At 42.8% G+C, this 22,454-nt stretch overlaps 1 protein-coding gene across 1 annotated transcript; it reads left to right on the forward strand.

Moving 5' to 3' along the window:
• Positions 1-3,037: 3,037 nt before the first annotated feature.
• On the forward strand, positions 3,038-21,581 carry SENP2 (SUMO specific peptidase 2). The gene is made up of 16 exons (XM_026855551.1): positions 3,038-3,093; positions 4,673-4,797; positions 5,658-5,733; positions 6,261-6,339; positions 8,294-8,438; positions 9,352-9,455; positions 11,291-11,388; positions 12,598-12,655; positions 14,371-14,434; positions 15,149-15,298; positions 16,585-16,716; positions 17,117-17,320; positions 17,448-17,527; positions 19,396-19,480; positions 20,170-20,265; positions 20,822-21,581. Exons 4-16 carry the CDS (start codon positions 6,266-6,268, stop codon positions 20,882-20,884), a joined length of 1,353 nt encoding a protein of 450 aa, XP_026711352.1. The 5' UTR covers positions 3,038-3,093; positions 4,673-4,797; positions 5,658-5,733; positions 6,261-6,265; the 3' UTR covers positions 20,885-21,581.
• The last annotated feature ends 873 nt before the right edge of the window (positions 21,582-22,454 follow it).

The raw sequence follows: 22,454 nt of genomic DNA on the forward strand, positions 1-22,454 counted from the left end.
CGCCCCCGCCCGCTCCGGCTGCCCGCCCCTGGGCCGGGCTCGGCCCCTCTGCACGCCTAGAGCTGCGCCGAGGGCGGCAGGGCTCGCGATGGGCTCCCCTGAGAGCCGTGTTACCCACCGCCCTTATTCCCACCCCGGCACGGCAGTGGGTGAAGCAGACCAGGCTGCATCTCCTCTCCTTCTCTTCTCCTGGCCCGGCTCTTGGCCCGTGCGGCTGGCTGTGGCTCACGGCCGCTGTCGGTCGCCCTGTGCCCACGGTCACAGTTGTTCACGTGTGATGCTGAGATGATTGTGGGGTCCAGATGTTCCCGATAAATCCGCCGGCAAACCCACCCTCTTCGTTCGCTTTTCTATCTGCACAGTGGGGGGGTTGAAAAGAAGAAAAGGGGTGGAGACTTGCGGTACATACGTTGAAGTATCAGAGAATAATTTTATATATATATATATATATATATATATATATATGGATATATTGGATGGAGGGAAGTCATGGCATGGGGATACGGCATTGAAGTGAAAAAAAGGGCGATGGCTTCCCAGGCGTTAACCATTGCTCGTGCCCCAGAGCTCCCAGTGACAGATGGCTAAGCCATCTCCATGCCTGTCACTTCCATCTTTCTGAAAAGAGCGAATGTATGGATTATGTGCCGTGTTTTGGAGTGCATGGTTGCTCCCTCTGGGAGAAACTGTTGCTCCGGGAGGCTCCACTTAGTGTCTCGTGTTCCAGAGTGAATGGGAAAAGTGAGCGTCTTCTGGAAAGAGCCAGTTGTTGCACAAGTAGTTGTTTGCAGCTGCTGTGCAGAGCACAACTCCAAACTGAAGAGCGTGCCTTTGTAGACACTGCAGGCTGTCGTGTCACAGTCTGACCACGAGACCCGGTTTTGCTAAGAGATCACTGGAAATGACAGGCGAAGCAGGATGAAATTCAAGCGAAAGTGTCAGGTGGCTTCAGGAGCTGTCCTGCTGAAAATAAGTTTTCCAACAGTGCTTTCTAAAATGTGCTGTAAAATGGCAAAGGTGTTCCCAGCTCCCCTGTGTGAGTCTCTTCAAGGAAATCTAAACCACGGGGTGGTGGTTGTTTCTGCCACTTGAGGTTTCCCACGGTAGAAAGATGAAAAATTCTGAGCATGGGTGGTGAAACTGGTGGGGAAAGTAGATAAGCGTTAGCTACTGTTGTGCTGCACCACTGAAGTGTGCAATTTGGGGGTGGGGGGTGTGGATTAACCTGTGAATACTTGAATTTTTTACAAATTTAAGTTATAAATCTTAATGAACTGTCCTCAACACTGGTGGGGGAGGAAGTTTTGAAAAGTACAGAGCCTGAGCATATATAGGTGTATCCAGAGTTATTGGGTTTTCCTAATACTTTTTTTTTTTTTCCTCTACTTGTAAGGAGGCAAGTAAAATGCTGGGTGTAAATAAGTGCTGTCTCCTCTAAAGCGTGGAAGAGGGCATGAACGCATCTTTAAATGGAGAGCAGTCTCAAAATACTTTTATTTTCTGGCCCATTTTTTCAGCATGTTTCAAATATTGCTCAACACCCTGTGTGCTCACCTGTTTCTCCCAGGCCCTTGGCAAAGCCTGAGTTGCAGTGCCACAGTTTAACCTTCTTGCAGGGTTGTGTGTTCCTGTTGGAGACAGAGGTAGCTGAGCATAGATTTGGTTTTTTCCTTGCCTTTTGCCCATCCATGTTCCCTGACCATGCCTGCTTCAGAATATCAAAGATTTCCCAATTTTGAATTACCAAAAGATAATTAATCTTTTCTTGTGATCAAACTAAGTCTAAACCTTCAAGTGGTTAGTAAAGTAAAAAAGGACAAAACAACACTCTCATAGGTGTTGGGTGCTTTGCTAAAGCTGGAGGAAAAAAAGCTGTTCCAAACAGTTATTGTAATCAGAGTCAGGTATTTAAACTGTGCTTGTAGCCTGGAGGAGGCTGAATTGTGCTTTATCCCTGGAGAAGTCTGATGCTGGAAAGTTTTCATCAAAGAGCAGCTCAGAACGAGTTAGCTCTTGCTAAAAATTGAGCAGGAGGATACAAATATTTTGCCTTCTTCAGTTTTACCTTCTGCAATATCAAATATGCTGAGTAAGAATGTATTTTTATAGGAATAGATTTGCATTTAACAGCTACCCTGCAATGTTTTCTGCCTGACTTTGATAGTAATAGCATAGTAATAGCGAACATTCTTTATATTGTATGAAAGTTGCTGTTAAGGATATCTGTAACCTTTTGTGCTCTTGATATAAACAGAAGATGGTCCGGAAGCAGTGTTACCAGCAGAGTTTGGGAGCATAACTGTTTACAATAAATTCTTTTGTATAAGAAGACCAAAGAATTCTTCAAAGATTCTTTACTGTCTGTCATGGCATTTTGGAGGCAAAGAGAAAGAAAAAATTAGGCACAACTTTTGCGCTCTGTTCCCAACGTAAAAGTTTTTGCTAGGCTTTATCATGGTATTAACTGATACAATACTTGGACATGCTTTGTAAGAAAGGGTGTAGCTAAGAATTATTTCAAGAAGTAGTTCACAAGCGCTGATTTAACAGTAAGTTATTTAAGTGGGTGTATGTATGAGTTGCTTTCCCACCTTTTATTTCCTGTCCTACTTAGACTTTTCTTTGCAACTCAGAGTAGTGATTTATGAATTTAGATGGTTTAGTAATCCCTGGTATGCTTCTTTCCTTGAGGAAAGAAGAAAACTTTACATATTAAGCAATTTTTTGGTGATAGGACCAAACGTAAAACCTTAGGAGGCATTAACACAACGAGAAAAAGAAGCCTAATATGCTTTATTGTGATAATTGGCTCTCTGTGAGCGGTCCATTGACTGGGAGAGGTGGGGGTTGGTGAGAGATGCTCAGCAGTGGCAGTTGGGGGTGGGGTGTGTGTCTGAGATGATCCCAGGGTGTTTGGAGGGGGAGACCTTCAGGATATGAGAACTAACTTTGGAAGTTTTGGCCCTGTGAAGAGAGATCAGCCTGTTTGCAGCTTACTTGTGGTTCCAAAACAATGTTCTGTGTGTTTTTTCCTCAGCATCCAGCCACCTTCGGAAGATCCTAATGAGACTCAAGCAAAAAAGAAAAAAACAGGTATTGCACGTTATGGAAGTATTTAATATGCCTAATTCTTCTTAGGTTTCATATACCTTAGAAAATTCTGGCTTTTGTACTTCAGCATTGCTACTTTTCAAGCCATTCTTTCCATGTGGCCATATCATAGGGCCCAGCCCTGAATGTGATGTTATCTGTGTTGACTGTGGCAGGGCACAATACTTTTACTGCCAGCAGGAGATATCCCAGGTCTCTCTGGCAATAAGACTATGCATGTCAGCAGAAAGAGTATTTTAAATCAAAGCTGTGTGCTCCCTCCTGTCTCTATTTGCAATGTACTTCTGCTAGTTCAGAAAACCTGTATGTCTTAGGAAAAATCACGTAGAATCTGGGTTGTGAGGAAAGGTAACTAAATTGAAGGTAACAGGCAGAGAAAAATGGTATTTCTGTGAGCTAGTGAGTGGGGAGGGGGCGGGGAAAGCTGAACTGAAAACAGAAGAATCTGCTTAGTTTGAGTCTGAAAATTTTGGCAAGTGCATTTTGAAAAGATAGAAGAAGGATGGAGATGCAGCAGAGGCCAGACATAGAACAGAACAGTGGGGTAGAGAAGCACTGGTGAGGCTTGCTCTGATACCCCCTTCACTAAGTGTTTCAGGGTAGAATTATGCAGCTGCCTGCAGCCACATCAGTGCCTCTGGATGCCAGCTGCGTTGGTCATGATTTGAGGTGGACATTTCCTCTTTTCCATCTTCAGTGATGCAGGAGAAATGATACTCTTTAGGCTGCACAACATTTCCTAGCACAAGTTCTACGAGGAGATGTGGAGCTTCCTATTTACTGCTTGACAAAAGATGCTGCCCCTTATTTAATGAGAGGGGCTGCTGAACTGTTAGTGTGCATTTTGGGCTTGAGCATAAAACAGTTGAAAAATACGTCAAATCGATATCTCACCCCCCTATCCCTCCTCCTTTTAGCAACATGACTGACTCTTGGTAGGAACAATTCACACGTCTTAGTAAGCAGGCCAAATCTGCTTGTCAGAACATAGTACCAACTATGCCCTCATCTCATTCTCTTATCTTCGAACAAATTCTGTTGTCTAATATGATTTAATCTCTAACATAGCCCCTTATTAGACAGCCTTGGCTTGTTGATGTTTGGAAATACTGTCTGAGGGATTGCGTGTCTCTGCTGCTTTAATACTGAAAAGAACAGGCTTGAGTAGCTTTGGTTTCTAGACCTCAGTGAAGGGCTTCTCTCATCTAGACCAGAGTGATTCATAATAAACTGCAAGAGTACATGCATGTGTGGAGGGGATGAGGAGGATAAATTGCACCCTGTGCTGCTTCTCCAGAAACAGGGATGCTCCCAAAAGCAGGGTGTTTTTGCAGATCTGGCTGGCAGACTCATAGGTTAGTCTTTGAGCTCCAGCTCTGAGAGACTGCTCAATGAGCCAACTAATGCAAAAATCACCACCAACTGCAGTTGGCAGAAGGGTATGTAACTTGAAATGAGTTGCCCTGCTTTAGGTGGGATTAAGGGGATGGGCTGTAATGCAAATAAAAAATTAAATGCCCTTTCAAATCGTGTTCTTACCTGGCCTGTCTTTGGTTTTTAGATTTTGCCATCTCTGAGCTTAAAGAGAAAGCTTCTGCTGGGGTGAAGTTGCCAGCCAAGGCAACGAGAGAACACCAGAAGACTTCAGTCAGCCATGCCACTCCAATCACAGAGTCTGCAGGAAAGGTTAGCAAGGATTTTGAAAGTAGATAGAACCTGTGCAAGATGAAAGAGGAAGCGGCTCTCCCTAATGCATCCGGATGTTGGGCCTGCTCTGAGACCGTACAGCAGTAGGTGGTTCTTTGCCCCCTCTAGCAGGCAGCTCTTGTGTGCGGGGTTTGCCTTACTCAGGTTTGCACACCCTGCTCTAGCACTTGCAGCTGAGGAAGGAGCAAAATATTTGTTGCCTTTCAGATACTTTACAGTTGTTCAAGTTTGTAGCTTTAATGTGTTTGCAAACTGTTACTCTTTTACTCAATCTTGTAGTTGAGGAGTCAGTATGCAATACCTTACAAGAAGAACTGCATACTTCCTCTGGATAAACCTCTTCCTGCTAGATTTATTATCCACCAGTCCAGGAGAGGATTCCTGTAGGACTTTGGCTCTGTAAAAATGAGTCATGAACTGCTCACTCCCTAGCTTGGTGCAAAGGTGTAGTGTTATTTTTCTTATTGCCCCACATGATAAGAGGAATAAGAAACCATCATGCTCTATTATTATTTGTTCCTGAGAATGTTCCTCTTATTTGTACAAACCATATTTTTCAAGGTACCATATTTTTCAAACTATCACACTTCAGAATGTTTAGGAGCTGACTGAGGAGAACTCAGTGATAAGCTTGTGTTGTTTTAATCACTGTATGTATGAGAGCCTGTATTAAAAAATTAAAGTGTATTTGTCAGAGATTTGCATTCTGCTGTAGTCTGAACCAGCAAATCACAGTTGCCAAGTCATAATAGAACTGACTAAATTTCATGAAGTTTGTGTTTGCTTGGATTCACATTCAGGTCATACTCACATTGGTACTTTTTTTTTTTTTATTTAAGGCTCAGTTCACTTCTTTTGACTCTTCACCTGAAAGGCCAGGATGGTCTGTGCTAGAGATAGAAAAGCTACATATTGGTAAGCAGACATCAAGTTATTAACTAGTTTCTTTTTCACCCTGCCTTGTGTACTGTGCAGCTTCACCCCTAGGCTTATGTACAGATTATTGCAGGCACAAAACCTAGGTAGCATCTAGAAATACTTGAGTGTGAAGTCATTCTTCCCTGGCATTGCTTCTGGATTGGGGCCAGGCATTTCTCTTGTCATCTCAGTACAAGAGCTGCCTTGGATGCAGTCCTTCAGTTCTGGTATGTCCACTCTTAGCTTGCCAGAAGTAAATTGTTTTAAATGCTAATTTTAGGTAGTAGATCCTTATAACCTTTTTCTATTTCAGGTTTAGGCTGCCAATATGTTGTGTGCACAGCTTTCTGTAGTTGCCAATACGAAAATCTGAAAATATCCTAAAGTAACATAGCACAAATAATATTACGATGAAAGAGAGAAAATGAAAATAATTTATCTTTGGTGAGGTTCTTTTCTGTAAACTCATAAAACTCTTCAGATTCATTTTATAATTACTGATGGTTTATGCTCTTCTCTCGTAGATACAATGCCTTGTGAAACCAATACTTGCTTGCATAAGGAAACACTACCCCTTTCTCATAGGGCAATTCCATGTCCAAGGTAAAAATCTTTCCATTTTCTTTGACTTCTCTGAAGGGTTTGCTATCTTTCATGCTTGAATTTCCTCTGTGTTGCCTAACATCTGTATGTGTGTCCACATAGCAATATTTTTCCAAGGTATTCTGGAATTCCTCCAGGCTGCTGTACTAAGGAAGGTCTCCAGCTGTTTGGCTTTTTTTCCTCCAACCAACTTTAAACTTTTTCTTTAAATCCAGATATTTCATAGACACGGGATAAGATTAAATCATTAGATAAAGATTAAAGGTCCATGACAGGAGGAAGTGTTGAATTTGAGAAGAGACTGAGACCAGGAATGCTTGTGAAAAAAGTTAATTTGACAGGAAAAATAAGTTGTTTAAAAAAAAAAAACCAAAACAACAAAACCAACAACCTTCTCTCAAAAAAACCTCCATGCTCTTTGGCATAAACTAGTTCCTGATTTGATAAAAAGACTTGCCTTTACATTGCATTTGTTTTGAATTATTGCTTAAGGGATGCTGAGGTGGTTTGTACACTTACCTCAGTCAGAAACAGCTGGAAGGAGGAGGGAGTGGGTCATGATGTGATTTGATGCTACTGTTTGCCTTCCAGTCTCAAAATTGGCTTGGTCATCTCGTGCTTACTGCAGCGTGGAGGTACTGTGGTGACAAAGTGACAAAGTCCAGTTGGAGGCCAGTCACTGGTGGTGTACCCCAGGGATCAGTGCTGGGGCCAATGCTGTTTGACATCTTCATTAATGGGCTGGACGAGGGGAGAGAGAGCCCCCTCAGCAAGTGCTAGGGAACTGGGAGGAGCAGCCAGTGCACCCGATGGGTGTGCTGCCATCCAGAGGGACCTGGCCAGGCTGGAGAACTGGGCAGGGAGCTTATGAAGTTCAACAAGCAGAACCGGAAAGCCCTGTGGGGGATGGAACGGCTCCACACAGCAGGACATGCTGGGGGCTGGCCAGGTGGAAAGCAGCTCTGCAGAGGAGGAGATCCTGACAGACGTCAAGCTGACCATGAACCAGTGCTACATCCTCGTGGCAAAGGCCAACAGCATCCTGGGCTGCATTAGGAATAGCGTTTCCAGCTGGTCAGGTTTGGTTATCCTTCCTTTCTGCTCAGGCCACTTCTGGAGTGTCGTGTCCAGCTCTGGGCTCCCCTGCACAGGGAAGATGTGAATTTACTGGAGTGAGTCAAAGCAAAGAGCCACAAAGAGTGAAGCATCTTTCATTGAGGAGAGACTGAGAGGGCTGGGACTTCTCAGCCTGGAAAAGAGAAGGCTCAGAGGGATCTCATCAATATGTATAAACATCTGAAGGGAGGGAATGATGAGGACGGAGCTAGACTCTTCTGAGTGGTGACCACTAACAGGACAAGAGGCGATGGGCACAAACTGAAAACCAGAAAATTTCCATCTGAACATTAGGAAAGCTTTTTTATTCTGAGGGTGGTCAGATACTGGCAGAGGTTGCCCAGAGAGATTGTGGAGTCGCTGTCCTTGGAGGTGTTTGAAAACCTGATGGGACACAGTCCTGGGTAACCTGCTGTGGGTAACCCTGCTTGGGCAGGGCTTTGGACCAGATGATCTCCAGAGGTCTCTGCCAGAATGATTCTGTGAGGAAAGCAGCAGCTGTGCTTTGGTGCCAGTGTGCTGGCTTTTAGAAGAGCTGAGAGCTGTATGAATAGCACACCTGCGTGGTTCTTTAGTCTTCCATATTGACTGAGGACTTACACTGCCATGGACATAACATGTGCCTCTGAGTGCAGCTGTGACGTGCAGTTGTTTTGCTTTTCACTTTTACTTCTCTGTACTTTCCCATTAGCCAGCTGAAGACAGCAGGTCTTCATCTGAAAGTCGTAAACATCTCATGTCTCTCTCCATTATCTTCAGTGTACATGCTTTACAAAATAGTCGGTGGTGGAGGTGCATATCTGAATGTTCTCTTTTCTTTTGCTGTTGATGTTTTTAGCACAAGCAGGAATGTCAAATACCACATCAAACCTGCTCCAGAGAGCATCTTAACACTGAGGCCACCTATTAAGGAGCGCGCAAAGCCAGAATCCACGACTTCAGAAGTCATCAAAATGGGGAGGCTTTTCTGTACTGCTGAAGAGGTACGCTGGGTGAGAAGGGCACCTTTTGAAATGAAACAACTTAGGAGTTGTAACAAAACTGTATGTAAACACCAAAGTGGCAGTTGGTAACAGCACAGAGGGTGTAGTTAATGAAGTTGAAGGAATCCTCTGGAAAATCAGCACATAGCATTTTAATTGCCTCTACATGTGTCATGGCTTGGAACAGAGCAGTGCTCTGTTGCCAAAAGATTGAATTTGAAACCATTTTGATAGAAATGGTGTACTGGGGGAGGACTCTCCAGCCAGTTTCACTTGTAAGTGGAGCTGTAGTGCCTTGTCACTAAATGTATATTTGTTGCAAAGTTGTTTCGCTATTTTGGCCTTAACCTAGCCCAACTGTGATCTTTACATACCAACTTTAAAAGGATAATGCAGGCAAAAAACCCACTCAGTTGCTGATAATTCTTCCTTACAGGACTATTTGAGAAGTGTTTCCCTGTCTTTTCCATCCAGTATCTGAACCAACTTTGGAAAATTCCTAATAAACCTAGTTTACATGGGAGAAGAACTTACACTGGGGTGTCGAAGAAGCAGTCCACAGCAAGCTGTCGAGTATGATTAAGATGCCCTGGGGACTCATAGCACCCAATCATTATGTATATGGACAGGAATGTTTATTAGGCTGAATTATTATGCAAGAGGTGCAGACCACAGCTGAAGAGAAGAAGCCCTCATTTGAGGAAACAGGAATTTTGAGGTTTATAGTGGGACACGAGCTCCTAGAGCAAGGCTATCACAAATTGGAGGTGTGGGAATTCCTGCTAAAGTAAATTTGAATAATATGCCAGTATTTTGGGAACAGCCTGTGCAGTCTGCACTATATCCAGATTACAAACATTTGCTTCATATACGGTGGTTCTAATCTGTTTGGTTTTTCCCTCCATTCTGCCAGGATGTTCAGCGAGAAGAAAAGGCAAAATACAAACAGCTCTTGCAACTGGTGAAGAAGACACATCCTAGAAGCTGCCCTAATCCACAGCTGCCAACTTTCCGCAAGTAATTACAGAAAAAATAACCATTAACTTTTTGGTGGTAACTTTGTAGGTGTTGCACATGGAAGTGGAAGAGTTCCTACACTCAGTGTTCCAGGGCAGGTGTTGGGGCAAACTAATTCTTAAAACACTAACACCCCCCTTCAGCTCCCTTCAATGAAGCATGAATATGCTCTGAATGTATATTCTAAAGATGAAGATTCCTTTGTTGGTATGGTTGCATTTCTCATTCTGAGACTCCTTTCTTGTCTCTGTTAGGAAAGGTAGAATCTAGTTCTTAGTGCTGACAGTGTAACTTCTGGTCTAAAAAGCCACAGCACTGGTTATTCTGTAGCACCATGAAAAAGAATTTATCTTCCTCTTGTTTGCAATTGATGAGGTTTCCCTTGGTCCGGAATCCGGTTTTATGTGAGAATGTGAAATTTAAGGTAAACATGGGGAATGCCAGAATTTTCTGTGTTCCTTTCCACCTCCCCCTGTTTTTCTCACACAAAATTTTAGGAAGTTTTCTCTTTGCAGTACACTAAGTTGACAAAATCCCACTTGTGTGTAGAATTCCCATTCCTAAAGCAACCTGCAAAGGAGAACTTGTGTGTAATTCTGATTCATATATTACCAGTGATAAGTATAGTTAATATCTCATAATTGTGTCGAGGGATTGCATGAAGTTAAATACACAAGTGAAAAACACAAAAATAATAGAAGCCATTATCTTAGTGGAATAATTACACTTCAAAGTTGTGCAGAAGGGACCTTATTCTTGTAAAATAGTGATGCCAAGATGGTACTGATGCCTTTCTACGCAGTGAGATGGCAGAAAATGCCATGCTTTCTTGCAGTTTCCTTAAAAAGCTGTGAAACATGGATTGTTACCAAGGTTAGAAAAATCCCAATCTCTGCTCAGTGGTTCACAGCTAGAAAATATGTAAACACGTGACTTCAGAAGAGCATACCATGATTAAAGATTCTGGTGCATGAAAATTATGTGGAAAATAGTATCTCATGTAATTTTAGGTGCACTGGCAATAACATTTTAGGGTGGGTCAGGGCCCTGCTTCCAGCTTCTAATCTCCCAGTCATTGATTATTGTGGTTTGGCTCATATCTCAGAGCAGACATGGAGCATGTGAAACAGTTTCAGATGAAACTAAACACAGAGAGTGTTCCTGTGGAACGTGTCTAATGGGCTCCAACTGCTAATGAGCATGTAGTCCCTGAGGTCAGAGTTGAGCAGGTCTGAAGTAAAATGTCCCAGAAGTATGTATGTTGTGGACACTGCATTCTCAGTGTCAGCATAATCTTTAATAAATAGATGGAAAAGAATTGGTCGAGGGTTGTAACAAATGCTGTTTTGTCCCATAAAGTGGCCTTCTCAGATTAATCCAGTTATTTGTAGGATGTGCAAAGAATACTTTTTAAAGAAAAGACAAAAGAGCAACTGATTTGCTGGTGAAATGGTAAAGGAATACAATTTCATGATTGATTAGTCTCTCTTCAAATTCTGAAGAGACAGAAAATTTGACTCCTATATCTTCAGTACACACAAGTTGAAAGTAGCTGAACTTCTGAATGAACTGCCTCCTCATGAAAATACCCTTTGTATTTTGTCATGAAACCAGTGCAGGAGACAGGATGTTTCTATTAAGGGGTTAAACAGCCTAATTTTACTTTACCTATTTATATTGCTTTAACTATGGCTTCCAACTCTATCATAGACAGCTGTGTATGAATAAAATGTATCCTTTCTAGTGAACTGGTATGCATTGATAACAAATACCATACATATAGAAATAAAAATTAAAACTGTGATTATTTTCTGGTGTTTTTTGCTGCACCAAAGTGTTCAAGCCTACTCCAAGGAACCAATGATGAATGTGAGTCACCTGGAAGGACAAAAAAATGGAGGAGATGTCCATCCGTATATGAGGCTATGGACCAGTGAGTATCCCTGTGATTCATATCTGTTCCACTTTGTAGATAGACTTCAAATAGGTCATTTCTTTAAGTCTCAAAGTGTATATATAGGTTATGCTTAAAAGATTTGTCAGTGCTGGTGTGTCATTAATCTGTGTCTGTTTATAAGGAAATCTAAATCAGCCAGCGTGTTTATGCCAGCGTAGCTAATGTCAGCTCTTAGAATGAGGTGAGCTGTCTTTGTAAAGAAAGGAGGGACAAAAAAGAGGGGGACCCACCCCCCACCCCCCCCAAGTCATAGCTAGTTATTGGCTAAAATGACTTTGTAAGTTTTTTGTTGACGTGAAAAAGTTCTTTTAAAATTGTACTTGAGAGATGATACTGTACCAGTGCTGTCTGTAGCTGCAGAGGTAACTGCACTATAGAGGAGAATGTCATCGTATCTGGCTGTTTGTACTAGGGCAGAGTGGTACGTTACTGTGCACCCTTAGATGCCTCTTAACTCAGAGTTGTGCTTATGTGTTACTCTTTAATCCCTTTTTAATGCTATGTGTGACTTTCTGTGTCAGCAGAGCTTCAAAAACAGGTGAGCTAACTGCACAGTACCACTGCTGATAGCATTAGCTTCTTTTGTAGATCACTTTTAGTTAGTTGAAGATACTGTAACTACTGAAGGTGACCTTAGTTGTCTACTGCAGAGTGGGCTAGTTAAACTGGTTTGCTGACAAGCGATTTGCTATTGTACCAGCCGTGTGTTATAATACCATGCGTATGCATTTAATGTTGTCCCAGTCTTTTTTTTCCCTTACTTAAATTATTTTTCATCAATACTACTTTTTACATATCTGTGACTCTATTGTGCAGTCATATGGGTTTTGAAATTATTTCTGAGAAGGTACTAGAATTTGGGGAAAGCTTGTTTTGTCATGGAAAAATGACGAGCTATTCTTCTGAGCCTGGAGGAGCATCTGGCTTTGCAAAAATCACTTGTTTAGTCAAGCGTGCAATCTAGGATTTAAAACTTAATAAATTCCCTGCTTCAGCTCTTATACACTCACAAATGATATTCAGAGTTCACACTGTTTGCCAGAGTTTGAACTTCCTAACCATACAGTCATCATTAAAAGTTTGGGGTTTTTTTTTACATTTATGACCCAGAAACCAAGAGCTGTATACATCTGATGGTGATTGAAAGTTGACTTCTTGTTTTCATATTACTCCTTTTCTGTGCAGGTACCAAATGTCCAGATGTTTGCAGCCCACAGTGGTCTCAGAGAAGTGATATGATCAGGTAGAGTCTCTTTTAATCATGGTTCTTGTTTCTTCTAGTTCTGTGTGCCTGTCTCTTGCAGCCTCCAGCAGTGTCCAGAAGAAGACAAACCATATTTAAATCATATTTATCGTCTCAGTGCTGTGGAAGAGGAGTAGCTAGCTTGTGGCTCTGGAGGTGCTCGCAAGCCAGTTGTGTCTAAAATACCCACTAGAGCTGTGCTGTGGGACAAACAGGGTTGTGCTGGTGTGGTGTTTTCTGGGTCCTTTGCTGTGGGAAGAAAGTCAGTGAGGGTGAGAGTGACAGCTGTACCAAGTTGTCCTTGGATCTGCAGAATCCATTTTTGCTTTTGAGTATCTTTCTGCCAAACCATTAATGAGTAGACATTTTTTTCACTTTGAAACTAGCATCCTAAGCATAAGGATTAGAGAGCTTGTAAAGCCTGGTGGGACTGAGGCAGATTTTGTGACTTACAGGCTGCCTTGGGTTTGATTATGAGACCCAAAAGGAAGCATGCTGTTGGGTTGTCTGCCTGTTTGAGAGGCCGGTGGACTCATTTGCGTTGACTGAGCTGGCAGGGATGTGAGTTCAGATGGCTGTGTGGTGTTGAGGGAAATGGGGTTTTGGTTGCAGTAAGCGCAGCTATAGGGAGAGATTTTGTATGGCAGTCTGACGGACCTGTCTTTCTGCAGTGACCTTCCTTTAAGTGAGAGAGGAGAAGGCATAGATGGGAGCAGAGTTGTGGCAGTCCTGTTTTTTTAGCCAATTTTGTCCCTATTCTTTTCCCTGCTTTAAACACCAGCACTATATTTAGCTGTGCAGCATTGTTCCTGTGCTTCAATTGTCACTGGATCCCCTAAGCTTGAGGGGAGAGAAGGAAATAACTGGTAGAGTATGATGAGTTCAAGTAAAAGGAACTTTTTATTGCCTTTTTATGAAGGTTTAGCTACTAACTGAAGTAATTTTACAAGGTCATATCTATTCTTACCATGCTGGACTGAAAGATTTTAAAGCATAGTGAGTGTACAATACTGTGAGAGTCTGTTGTACGTCTCCCTCCTGAAAAAGGGGATCTTTGGTGACAATGCAAATTCTTGTTTTTGAAGAAGGGACATATCTATGGACAATTGTAATGTCTGTGTATTTGTTTGCTCTTCAGAGTCTACGTGGTTTTAATGATAATCCTCTCCAAATGGGGATAGTCACTCTCTTGACTAGCCTATAGAAGGCAAGTAAACATCCTGTACCTGTCCCATTTTTGAGTCAATGTGCTGATCTTAGTTTCTGTAAGCTAACTAGATTTGGATGCAGGTATAGTTGCAGATGTTCATGTTATACCTTGCAGTGTAACACCTAGCATGCAGTGTTTATCACCAGTAGACCACAACGCACTTGATAGAGGAAGTGCTGGCTGCTTCCCTGTTTTCTAAATAATGAAACCAATAAAGAGAAATAAAAGGGGTCTTCCACATGTAGATGGAAGAAAGTTTGCAAAGCTCCCAGCTCTTCATTCTATCCCAGTCTTGCTGCTATGAAAAAATGGTGCTGGAAGCTGAGATGATGATGTGCCATGTTCATGTGTGCAGCTGAGGCTCTAGTCAGGATCAGCCTTGAAAAAGCATTTCTTATCCAGAAGGTGAATTCTTGAGCATTACCTAGGACAGTACTGATATGCAGCTCACTTCTCATTCTCTTTCTTTCTCCCTCCCTCTCTCTCTCTCTCTCTCTTCTCACAGGTACTACACACCAGCAGAAAACTCTCATGAACAGGGAAACTCAGTGAAACAAGCCATTGCAGGGGTAAGCTTATGTTATTCATTATTTCACTGTTTAGGAAAATATAGCTGTTTGTGATCAGAAATTTTTGCACTCTTCACTTACATATCTTGTTGAGCAAATAATGTATTTGTCCTGGTTGTTTTTCCCAGGGAAAGCAGGAGCATTATTTGATGAGTAGCACTATCACAAAGGGTTTCTCACTGCCATTAATGTTGTTGTTTTTATTGTTCCCCTTCAATGTTTTGGGTGTAGCTTCAAAATCTTTAGTGCACAGACTTAGTTGAGTTGCAAAGCTGGACTGTGGTATCTTTAGTCTTCTCTTGTTTTGTGAGATAAGAAGTACATCTCTGACTTTCATCTCTGGTCAGGACTTAGATCAAGAATAAAATTTTACTCGTGGGAATCAGAAATATTAGTCTTAATCTCAACTTGTGAGATACTTGTGTCTACTAGGACTTGTGTCCTACCTACAGGTGAGGCTTTGCTGGGGTTCTTAACGCTAGTCCAAGCTAAACTGATTTTCTGCTTCTCATGCCTCTGTTTAGTTTTGAGTGCAGCATTACATGGGTGCACAGTTGGAATGCAGTCATCAGTAAAAAGTAACTTTGGAGTTTGCTGGTTGGATGTATGTAGAAAAACCCAGTTTTATACATGAGCAAGATTTTCTGCATTGTCCCCTAGCCAAAAAAATCTGTGCTTGCTTGCTTGCTTGCTAAATGTCCTTTTGTCTGACAGAAACAGCATGGAGCTGAAGTCTCAGAAGAGTCATTTCTCCGATTGCACCTGGCACCTGTTCTAAACAGAAAATCATCTGTCCTTGGTGTGGAAGAAAAGAAATTCCAAAGCCCAGCAAAAACAGTAGAACACTTTTCTCCACTCACAGAGGTAACTTAAGTGACAGTCTGATAGACAAAACAGAAGGCTGTGAAACAGCTGCAAAGAACTCCCTTTATTACGGGTGGTTCTTAAGGCTTTTCGAAAGTTAAAAACTTGCGTTTAACCTGTTACTGAGTGTCTGCAGCTATGACTTCACAGTGCAAGGGTTAGCAATAAAGCTGCTTCTGAGGATTTATTGTGCTACACACACTCCTGCTGTGCTAACCTAAGGGTTTGTGGGGCTTCTGCAACCAGGACAAGATTTAGTCCAGGTTTAACAACAGTCTCCCAGAGCAGTACTAACCTAATGCATACAGTTGTATTGGCTCAGCCTCTTAACCTGTCCTACTGTGGTGATAGAACCTGAAAAATAAGCTCTTGCTGATCCGTGGTGTCACACTGCTTATGGGGGACCTGGGCATCTTATGTGTGTCCTCGGGATCTCAGAGAGTCATGTCTGTGCACTGGGTGTGGGTGCACTGCATGTGACAGTGGTCACAGGAGTTAACGTAGTTACACTTCTCAGCAGAGTTCCGATTCCCCTATTGGTATGAAATTTGGCTGCTTTTATTATTCAGAGTTACAGTTGTGCTGATCTGTTTGACCACGTCCTTTTTTGCCCATTGAGGATTGACTTGGAAAGGGCTAGCAAATCCAGAGTTTAAAGTCTGCAGAATCATGCTCAGTACCAGAAAAAAACAAGTGTTTCTCTTATTTTGCTAGTCCAGATTCAGCCAAGAAGGAGATGCTATTGTAGGTCCGAGTGTTTTGTACTAATAGGCCTAGGAGTTTATTTGCATTCCTTAAGCAGACTTAGGTAGAAACATCCATATTACAACCAGTTGCATGCACAACCTGGACTCAGTTCCGTTTGAAGTCCCTCACTTCCAGTTTCTTTCAGGCCCCTGACTTAGCTGCCTTGGCATGGAGAATGCCTGCTGTTACTGGCTCAAACCTCGGTATTGCGAGGGCTGCAGCATTAGTGGGAAGGTTGTTTGCTGTACTTTGGTTCCATTTTCAGCTGCTTTAGTGTGTTTACTAGTCCATACATCTTATATCAGCTTCCTTTGTGAAAAAAAATAGAAGCAAACCTGGTCTCTAAAGTTTAAAGTTAGGATGCTGAAACAAACCAACCAAAAAGTGCTATTTATAACTTAACAAAAAACTGGCAAAGCCAGTTGCTCTGTCTCCTGAGCTTAATTTACAGGCCTTGTTTCAGCTGAAAGTTGCCCACAGGTTAGTGTCCTCAATGCTCTTGTTTCACAAATCTTTCCCTGTTTAATTGTTCATTTCAGGCCATGGAGAGAGAGGTCAGTGCCGCATTTGGCAGAGGTGATCCAGGTGAGATCATGAGCAGTGCCTTCAAACTAAAGGTCACTCGTGAGGACATCCACACACTAATGGACCTTCAGTGGCTAAATGATGAGGTAAAACTACCTGCAGCACAATGAGATTTCAATTCAGCATTTATTTTAAAATACCCTTTCACTGTGTGCAGAAGACTTTTCAAAGTTATTTGATGAGCCCCCACTGTACCGCCTAGAAATATCAGTACTTAAGGGTCTAGTCTTTCTGGAAGTTACTTTATTTCTTGTATTATGAAGCTTCCAGGAGTTAGTCTAGGTTACTGGAGTGGGTGGCAGGTGTTTTTATCAAACTGCAAAAGTAACTGAGTACAGAATTTTCAGAACAAAATCTGACAGATGAGGCTGGAGTTCTCTCACCTGTGTACTTAAGGGTGGCCAGCAAAGACATGTTGCTGTATTTTTCTTTTGGTAAGCTAATGTTTTATTTTACATTTCAAGTTTGCTCTTCTTTATGGTACAGATCATTAATTTCTACATGTGTCTTCTGGTGGAAAGAAATAAGAAAGAAGGATATCCAGCAGTCCATGCTTTTAGTACTTTCTTTTACCCCAAACTAATTTCTGGGGGCTATAACGCAGTAAGAAGATGGACCAGAGATGTGGATCTCTTCAAGAAGGACCTCATCTTCGTGCCCATTCACTTGAGACACCACTGGACACTAGTGGTGAGTCAGACTGGCTTTTTTTTTAGAATTGGATGGGGGGAAAAAACCAGCAAGAAAAGTCATTTAGGTTTTGGTGTGTGTGCAGCACAAGTTTGTGCTTTGTCTAACAGTCACCTTTTAATAACAGGTCATAGACATCAGAAAGAAGACTATCAAATACTTTGACTCAATAGGACACAAAAAGGACGAAATCTGTGAAACTTTGTTGTAAGTAACTGCTCAGTCAATGCTTTTATGTTGTGAATTATGAGGTGGGTTTGGATTTTGTTCCTGTAACACAACTGCAAGTTTTCACATTTCTTGTAGATATGAAACAGAAATATTTGATTCACTTGCTGCGAATTGTGAAACACTAGCTATTTACCCAAATTTCACATCAGCCCCTCTACCCAGGGTCTTGGATGCCTGGATTTTGCCAACTTCCCACTCTAGGCACAGACAAAGTGTCACTGTCAAATAAGTGATAGGCCCATGGCACATGTGTACTGACTTTGTTAGTAATGAATAAAACTGAGAGGGAAGAATTTCAGGGGAGTGATTCAAAATACCAACCTTACTGTAGAAGGATTACAGCCTTGCAAGAGCTTTTCAACTCCCCCTTCTGTAAGAACTTTCAGGTTGCAACTCAGTAATGTTGGTGTCCTAGGGTATACACACTCCTATTTGTGACCAGCTACACATACTTTTACTCTTCACTGCTTACCTCTTTTATCCTTTTCTTGTACTGAGACCTTCCCCAGCCCCCCTTGTAATGTTGTGAGCTATGTAACGTGCTCCTTCTCAGTTTGTCTATACCTCTTCTATTCTGTTCAGTGTTTTAAACAAAACCACCATATTTCCCCCCAGCCTACCCCAGCAGGCTACCGTCATGTCCTTACTACGTGCTATTTGTGTGACATTCTTATTCAAGACAGATGTGTTGAATACAAGACAGAAGCTTTTCCAGATATATCAGCTGGCATGGCACACATCTCAAATGTAACGGGTACAGATTTTCATGTTGTGCAAACCAGCATCCTTAGATGTCTTTGCCACTAATGCAGAAGTAGTAAAAACCCTTAATCCAACAGCTTCGTAGAGCACAAGCAGGAGGGGTTGTTTAGTCTGGAGAAGAGGAGGCTGAGGGGGAGACCTTCTGGCCCTCTACAGCTCCCTGAAAGGAGGGTGCAGAGAGGGGGTTGAGTCTCTTGACCCAAGTAATAAGCAATAGAACAAGAGGGAATGGCCTCAAGCTGCGCCAGGGCAGGGTCAGGCTGGCTCTGAGGCAGTATTTCTTTGCAGAAGGGGCTGTTGGGTGTTGGAATGGGCTGCCCAGGGCAGGGGGGGAGTCACCATCCCTGGAGGGGTTGGAGAATCGGGTTGACCCAGCACTGAGGGATCTGGTGGAGTTGGGAACGGTCAGGGTGAGGGTCATGGTTGGGCTGGAGGAGCTCCAAGGGCTTTTCCAACCAAGATCATTTTGTGATTCTAGCAGCCCCACAGAGACAAACCAAGTGTTGTTTTAGTCCAGTGCTCTCCTGAACAGTTAACAGCAGATGACTGGGAAGAGGGTATAAAGAACAGGTCTGCATCAAATAAATTTTTCTTTAGGAGTCTTATTTCAGCAACTGGTGGCCTGGGAGCTTCCTCAGCTCGAGGTATTAGCCCAAAAGCTTTTGAGTTTTTTCTGGAGGTGCACCCGGTGTGGGGGATTAAGCCACACAGTGGAATTATGCCATTATGCTTCCTTGCTTAGTATTTCTGTTCCTCCTCTGATAACATGGGATTTGGAGGGTGTTTTTGACCTCTACTTAGCAATGAGTTTACACTTTTGTGGAAGTCTCTGTTGGAATTGTTGTTCTCATTCCTGATCATCTGGTCTCATTCCTGACCATTAGCTCACAGCCCCTCACTGTGTTTGTAAATTTAAGATTTGTATTTTTTCCTCCAAATGCCTTAAATCAGCTGCTGTGAGGATCCTCTGACATTTTACTGTCCTGCCATTCATCTTCCTGTGATCCTTCAGCAGCTCTTTTTTTTTTTTTTATCGGCCTAAGTTACAGAGATGAAGAGTGATTTTGTTTTGTTTTAAACAGCTATTACCTGCAAGAAGAAAGCCAGCAGAAAAGAAATCTACAGCTGACTTTTTCAGAGTGGACTCTTCACAGCATGGAGGAACATGTATGTGAGCACTAGTTGGATTTGAAATGTGAACTATAACTGCTTGTCATGAAGGTCTTAACACTTTCTAAGAAGTCCAAGCCTTTAGAGAAACGGCCATAAGCATCTTGTGTTCTTATGGTACCACCTCAGGCTGCGGGTGGACCAGGAAACCATGCTGGGATGAAATCCTCAAGCAGTGCCTCTCCTTGCTGGATGGATACTTTTTTTTTTCAATTAGCCTGACACATTTTGGTGAATCTGGCTTTGCCCCCATTTCGCAAGTCAAATTTAAAAACCTGTTTAGCTGCTGTCAAATGTAGGCTCTTGTTTGCAGCACAAATCCTGGCATGTGACAAAGGAAAGGGTTGAGCTGATGTTTCTCAACAAGCTAATAGTAAAAAACACTATCTAAAGACTCTAAGAAACAGGACACTGCAAACCTCAAGACACCTTGCAGGGAGGAGGTTGCTATCCCTTGTCCGCCTGCCAAGAATTTGGATTGTAACATCCAAGTAAAGGAAGCAGCGGGGAGGGGTGTTGTGCAGTTAATTGGGTCTATTCCTGTGTTTGGGAGCGGTAAATGGGTTATGCAAGGAGTTTCCCAAGTGTGTGGTTAGTGTATTGTTCATGTGGGTAATGTGTGCTACTTCCAAATGGCTTTTCTTTTAAGATAGAAGAAAATTCTCCATCTTCTTTGCATTCATTAGGAAATTCCTCAGCAAGAGAATGGAAGTGACTGCGGGGTTTTTCTGTGCAAATACGCAGATTATATCTCCAGAGACAAACCCATAACCTTTACACAGGTGAGTGAAGGTTATAAACAGCTCCAGACTTTTTCACACAGATACAAGAGCCAGGGAAGTTAGGCAGCAGCTGTTAATTGTGTCTGGGGCAGGGACTGAGGTTTTGTACCTTTCTCTGGTTTTGGTGGTTGGAACTTCAAAGGGGCCTCAGCAGGGCAGAGCTGTCTTCTCCATCCTGACATCTGGTATCTGCTTTCTAGTTGAATCAGTGAGATTTCTCTTGGGCGAGATACTGCAGCCAGCAGGTTTGTGATATCTGGCCTTCATATCATTTGGAGAAACAGGTTTCATTGACCAGTTAAGACACTGGTTATTTTCCAACGCAGTGGTCTTTTATTCAAGTGCCTGTAAGATGCTGTGTGGCCAAGTAAATCTGGTTTAGTCACATCCCCCTCTTAGGAGCTGTGTGGGTGAAACCCATTGTTGTAGCCAAATGGCAAGGGTTGACAGTTCTTGAAAGGAGCTTCACATTAAAGAATTAACTGGGTGTTTGTGCGTAGTTTCTGCCTCGTTCTGCCATGACTTCATATTGAATGGATTTTTCTTTGCTTTTCAGGATGACATGCCTTACTTCCGCAAGAAGATGGTGTGGGAAATAATCCATCAGCAGCTGCTGTGAGACATGCACTATTAGAGTAACACTGTGATCACCTTGGGGTGACTAACTCTTCTTTTAGTTACTTTTCCAATACTTTATTTGAAAAGGCAGCAGGCACACAAATTTTCCTCTTTAGGCTATGAAGTAGTGGATAAGGTTTTTTTGGTTTTTTTCCCTGATTTTGGAGACAGTAACTCTCTTTGAAATTAGCTAATGCACCTGAAGTGCAAGCCCAGAAAGACTGTGACTTCACCAAGGGAACGGTTAAGAACAAACGCTGTGAACCTCTGCCACTGGGATGGGTGCTTATACCTCACAGCACACATGGCTGCACGATGCACAAATGGGACTCTCATCTTTGGTGGTCTTAACAGTTGTGAACTTACCTTCTCAAGGACAATGTGCTTAGCTACTGTTTCCTCAAGGAGAGTTTTCTTCTGTTTCTGGAACATCTACGATCTACTTGATTCCTAAAACTGGATTTGTGATGACCATAGCAAGAAAGCATTTACCATCTTTTTGATTTGTAACAAATCCATAGTGAAGCCCCTATAGTTGGGGTTGGTTTATTGGTTTGGGTTTTTTTTTTTGTTTTGTTTTTTTCTGTCTCCCGAGAATTATCTAATGTGAAGAGAGAAGTATTTATTTCTTTTTATTAAAATAATTATTTAACTTATATAAAGAGCCTTACTAGAATGAAATTCTACCTGGTAATGAAATAGAGTGATTTTTTTTAATTGAAAAATCTTTTGATGTATCAGTGTGGTTTTTATCTCGCCTACAATCTGCAAGGAAGAAGGCTCCAGCCAGGATGAGTATCAGAGCACAAAAGCCTTTAAGCGATTGTCATAATATCCTGAAGGGCCAATCAGGATGTTGTTCAGCAGTGAGACAAGAGAGCACAGTCCCAGTAACACCAGAGTAGGAGATTTCTTTTTGGGGTGACTCACTAGACTTCTCAGTAAGACAAACAAAGCCTGTGTGTGCTGCTTGGTCAGCAGGGGCTGTCCAGTAGTGGAGTCTCTCCACGTAGTGTCTTGGTGAGCTGCTGTGGAAGTGAGATGAAATGTGTGAGCACCGATGTGCCGGCCTACAGACACATGTCCTGCCAGGCTCAGTGCTGGTGCTGGAACATGCTGCTGCCTTACTGCCCCGCAGGTGCTGCCTCCACCAGTGGCACTGGTGAGGCCGCCCCTCGATGAGTGGGTTCAGTTTTGGGCCCCTCACCCCAAAAAGTCCATTGAATGACTCGAGCGTGTCCAGAGAAGGGCAACGGAGCTGGGGCAGGGTCTGGAGCACAGGTCTGATGGGGAGCGGCTGAGGGAACTGGGGGGTTTAGTCTGGAGAAGAGGAGGCTGAGGGGAGACCTCCTGGCCCTCTACAGCTCCCTGAAAGGAGGGTGCAGAGGGGGGGTTGAGTCTCTTGACCCAAGTAATAAGCAATAGGACAAGAGGGAATGGCCTCAAGCTGTGCCAGGGCAGGGTCAGGCTGGCTCTGAGGCAGTATTTCTTTGCAGAAGGGGCTGTTGGGCGTTGGAAGGGGCTGCCCGGGGCAGGGGGGGAGTCCCCATCCCTGGAGGGGTTGAAGAGTC

Source organism: Athene cunicularia (genome assembly GCF_003259725.1).
Source record: "Athene cunicularia isolate RWA chromosome 9 unlocalized genomic scaffold, athCun1 chr9_part2, whole genome shotgun sequence".
NCBI lineage: Eukaryota > Metazoa > Chordata > Aves > Strigiformes > Strigidae > Athene > Athene cunicularia.

What these genes read in the sequence shown, in the direction of transcription:
- SENP2 (XM_026855551.1), top strand. Translation starts at nt 6,266, where the DNA reads ATGCCTTGTGAAACCAATACTTGCTTGCATAAGGAAACACTACCCCTT. An exon ending in TTCAGTGGCTAAATGATGAG is followed by an intron (nt 16,717 to 17,116) that starts GTAAAACTACCT and finishes TTTATGGTACAG; the next exon opens with ATCATTAATTTCTACATGTG. An exon ending in AACCCATAACCTTTACACAG is followed by an intron (nt 20,266 to 20,821) that starts GTGAGTGAAGGT and finishes TTTGCTTTTCAG; the next exon opens with GATGACATGCCTTACTTCCG.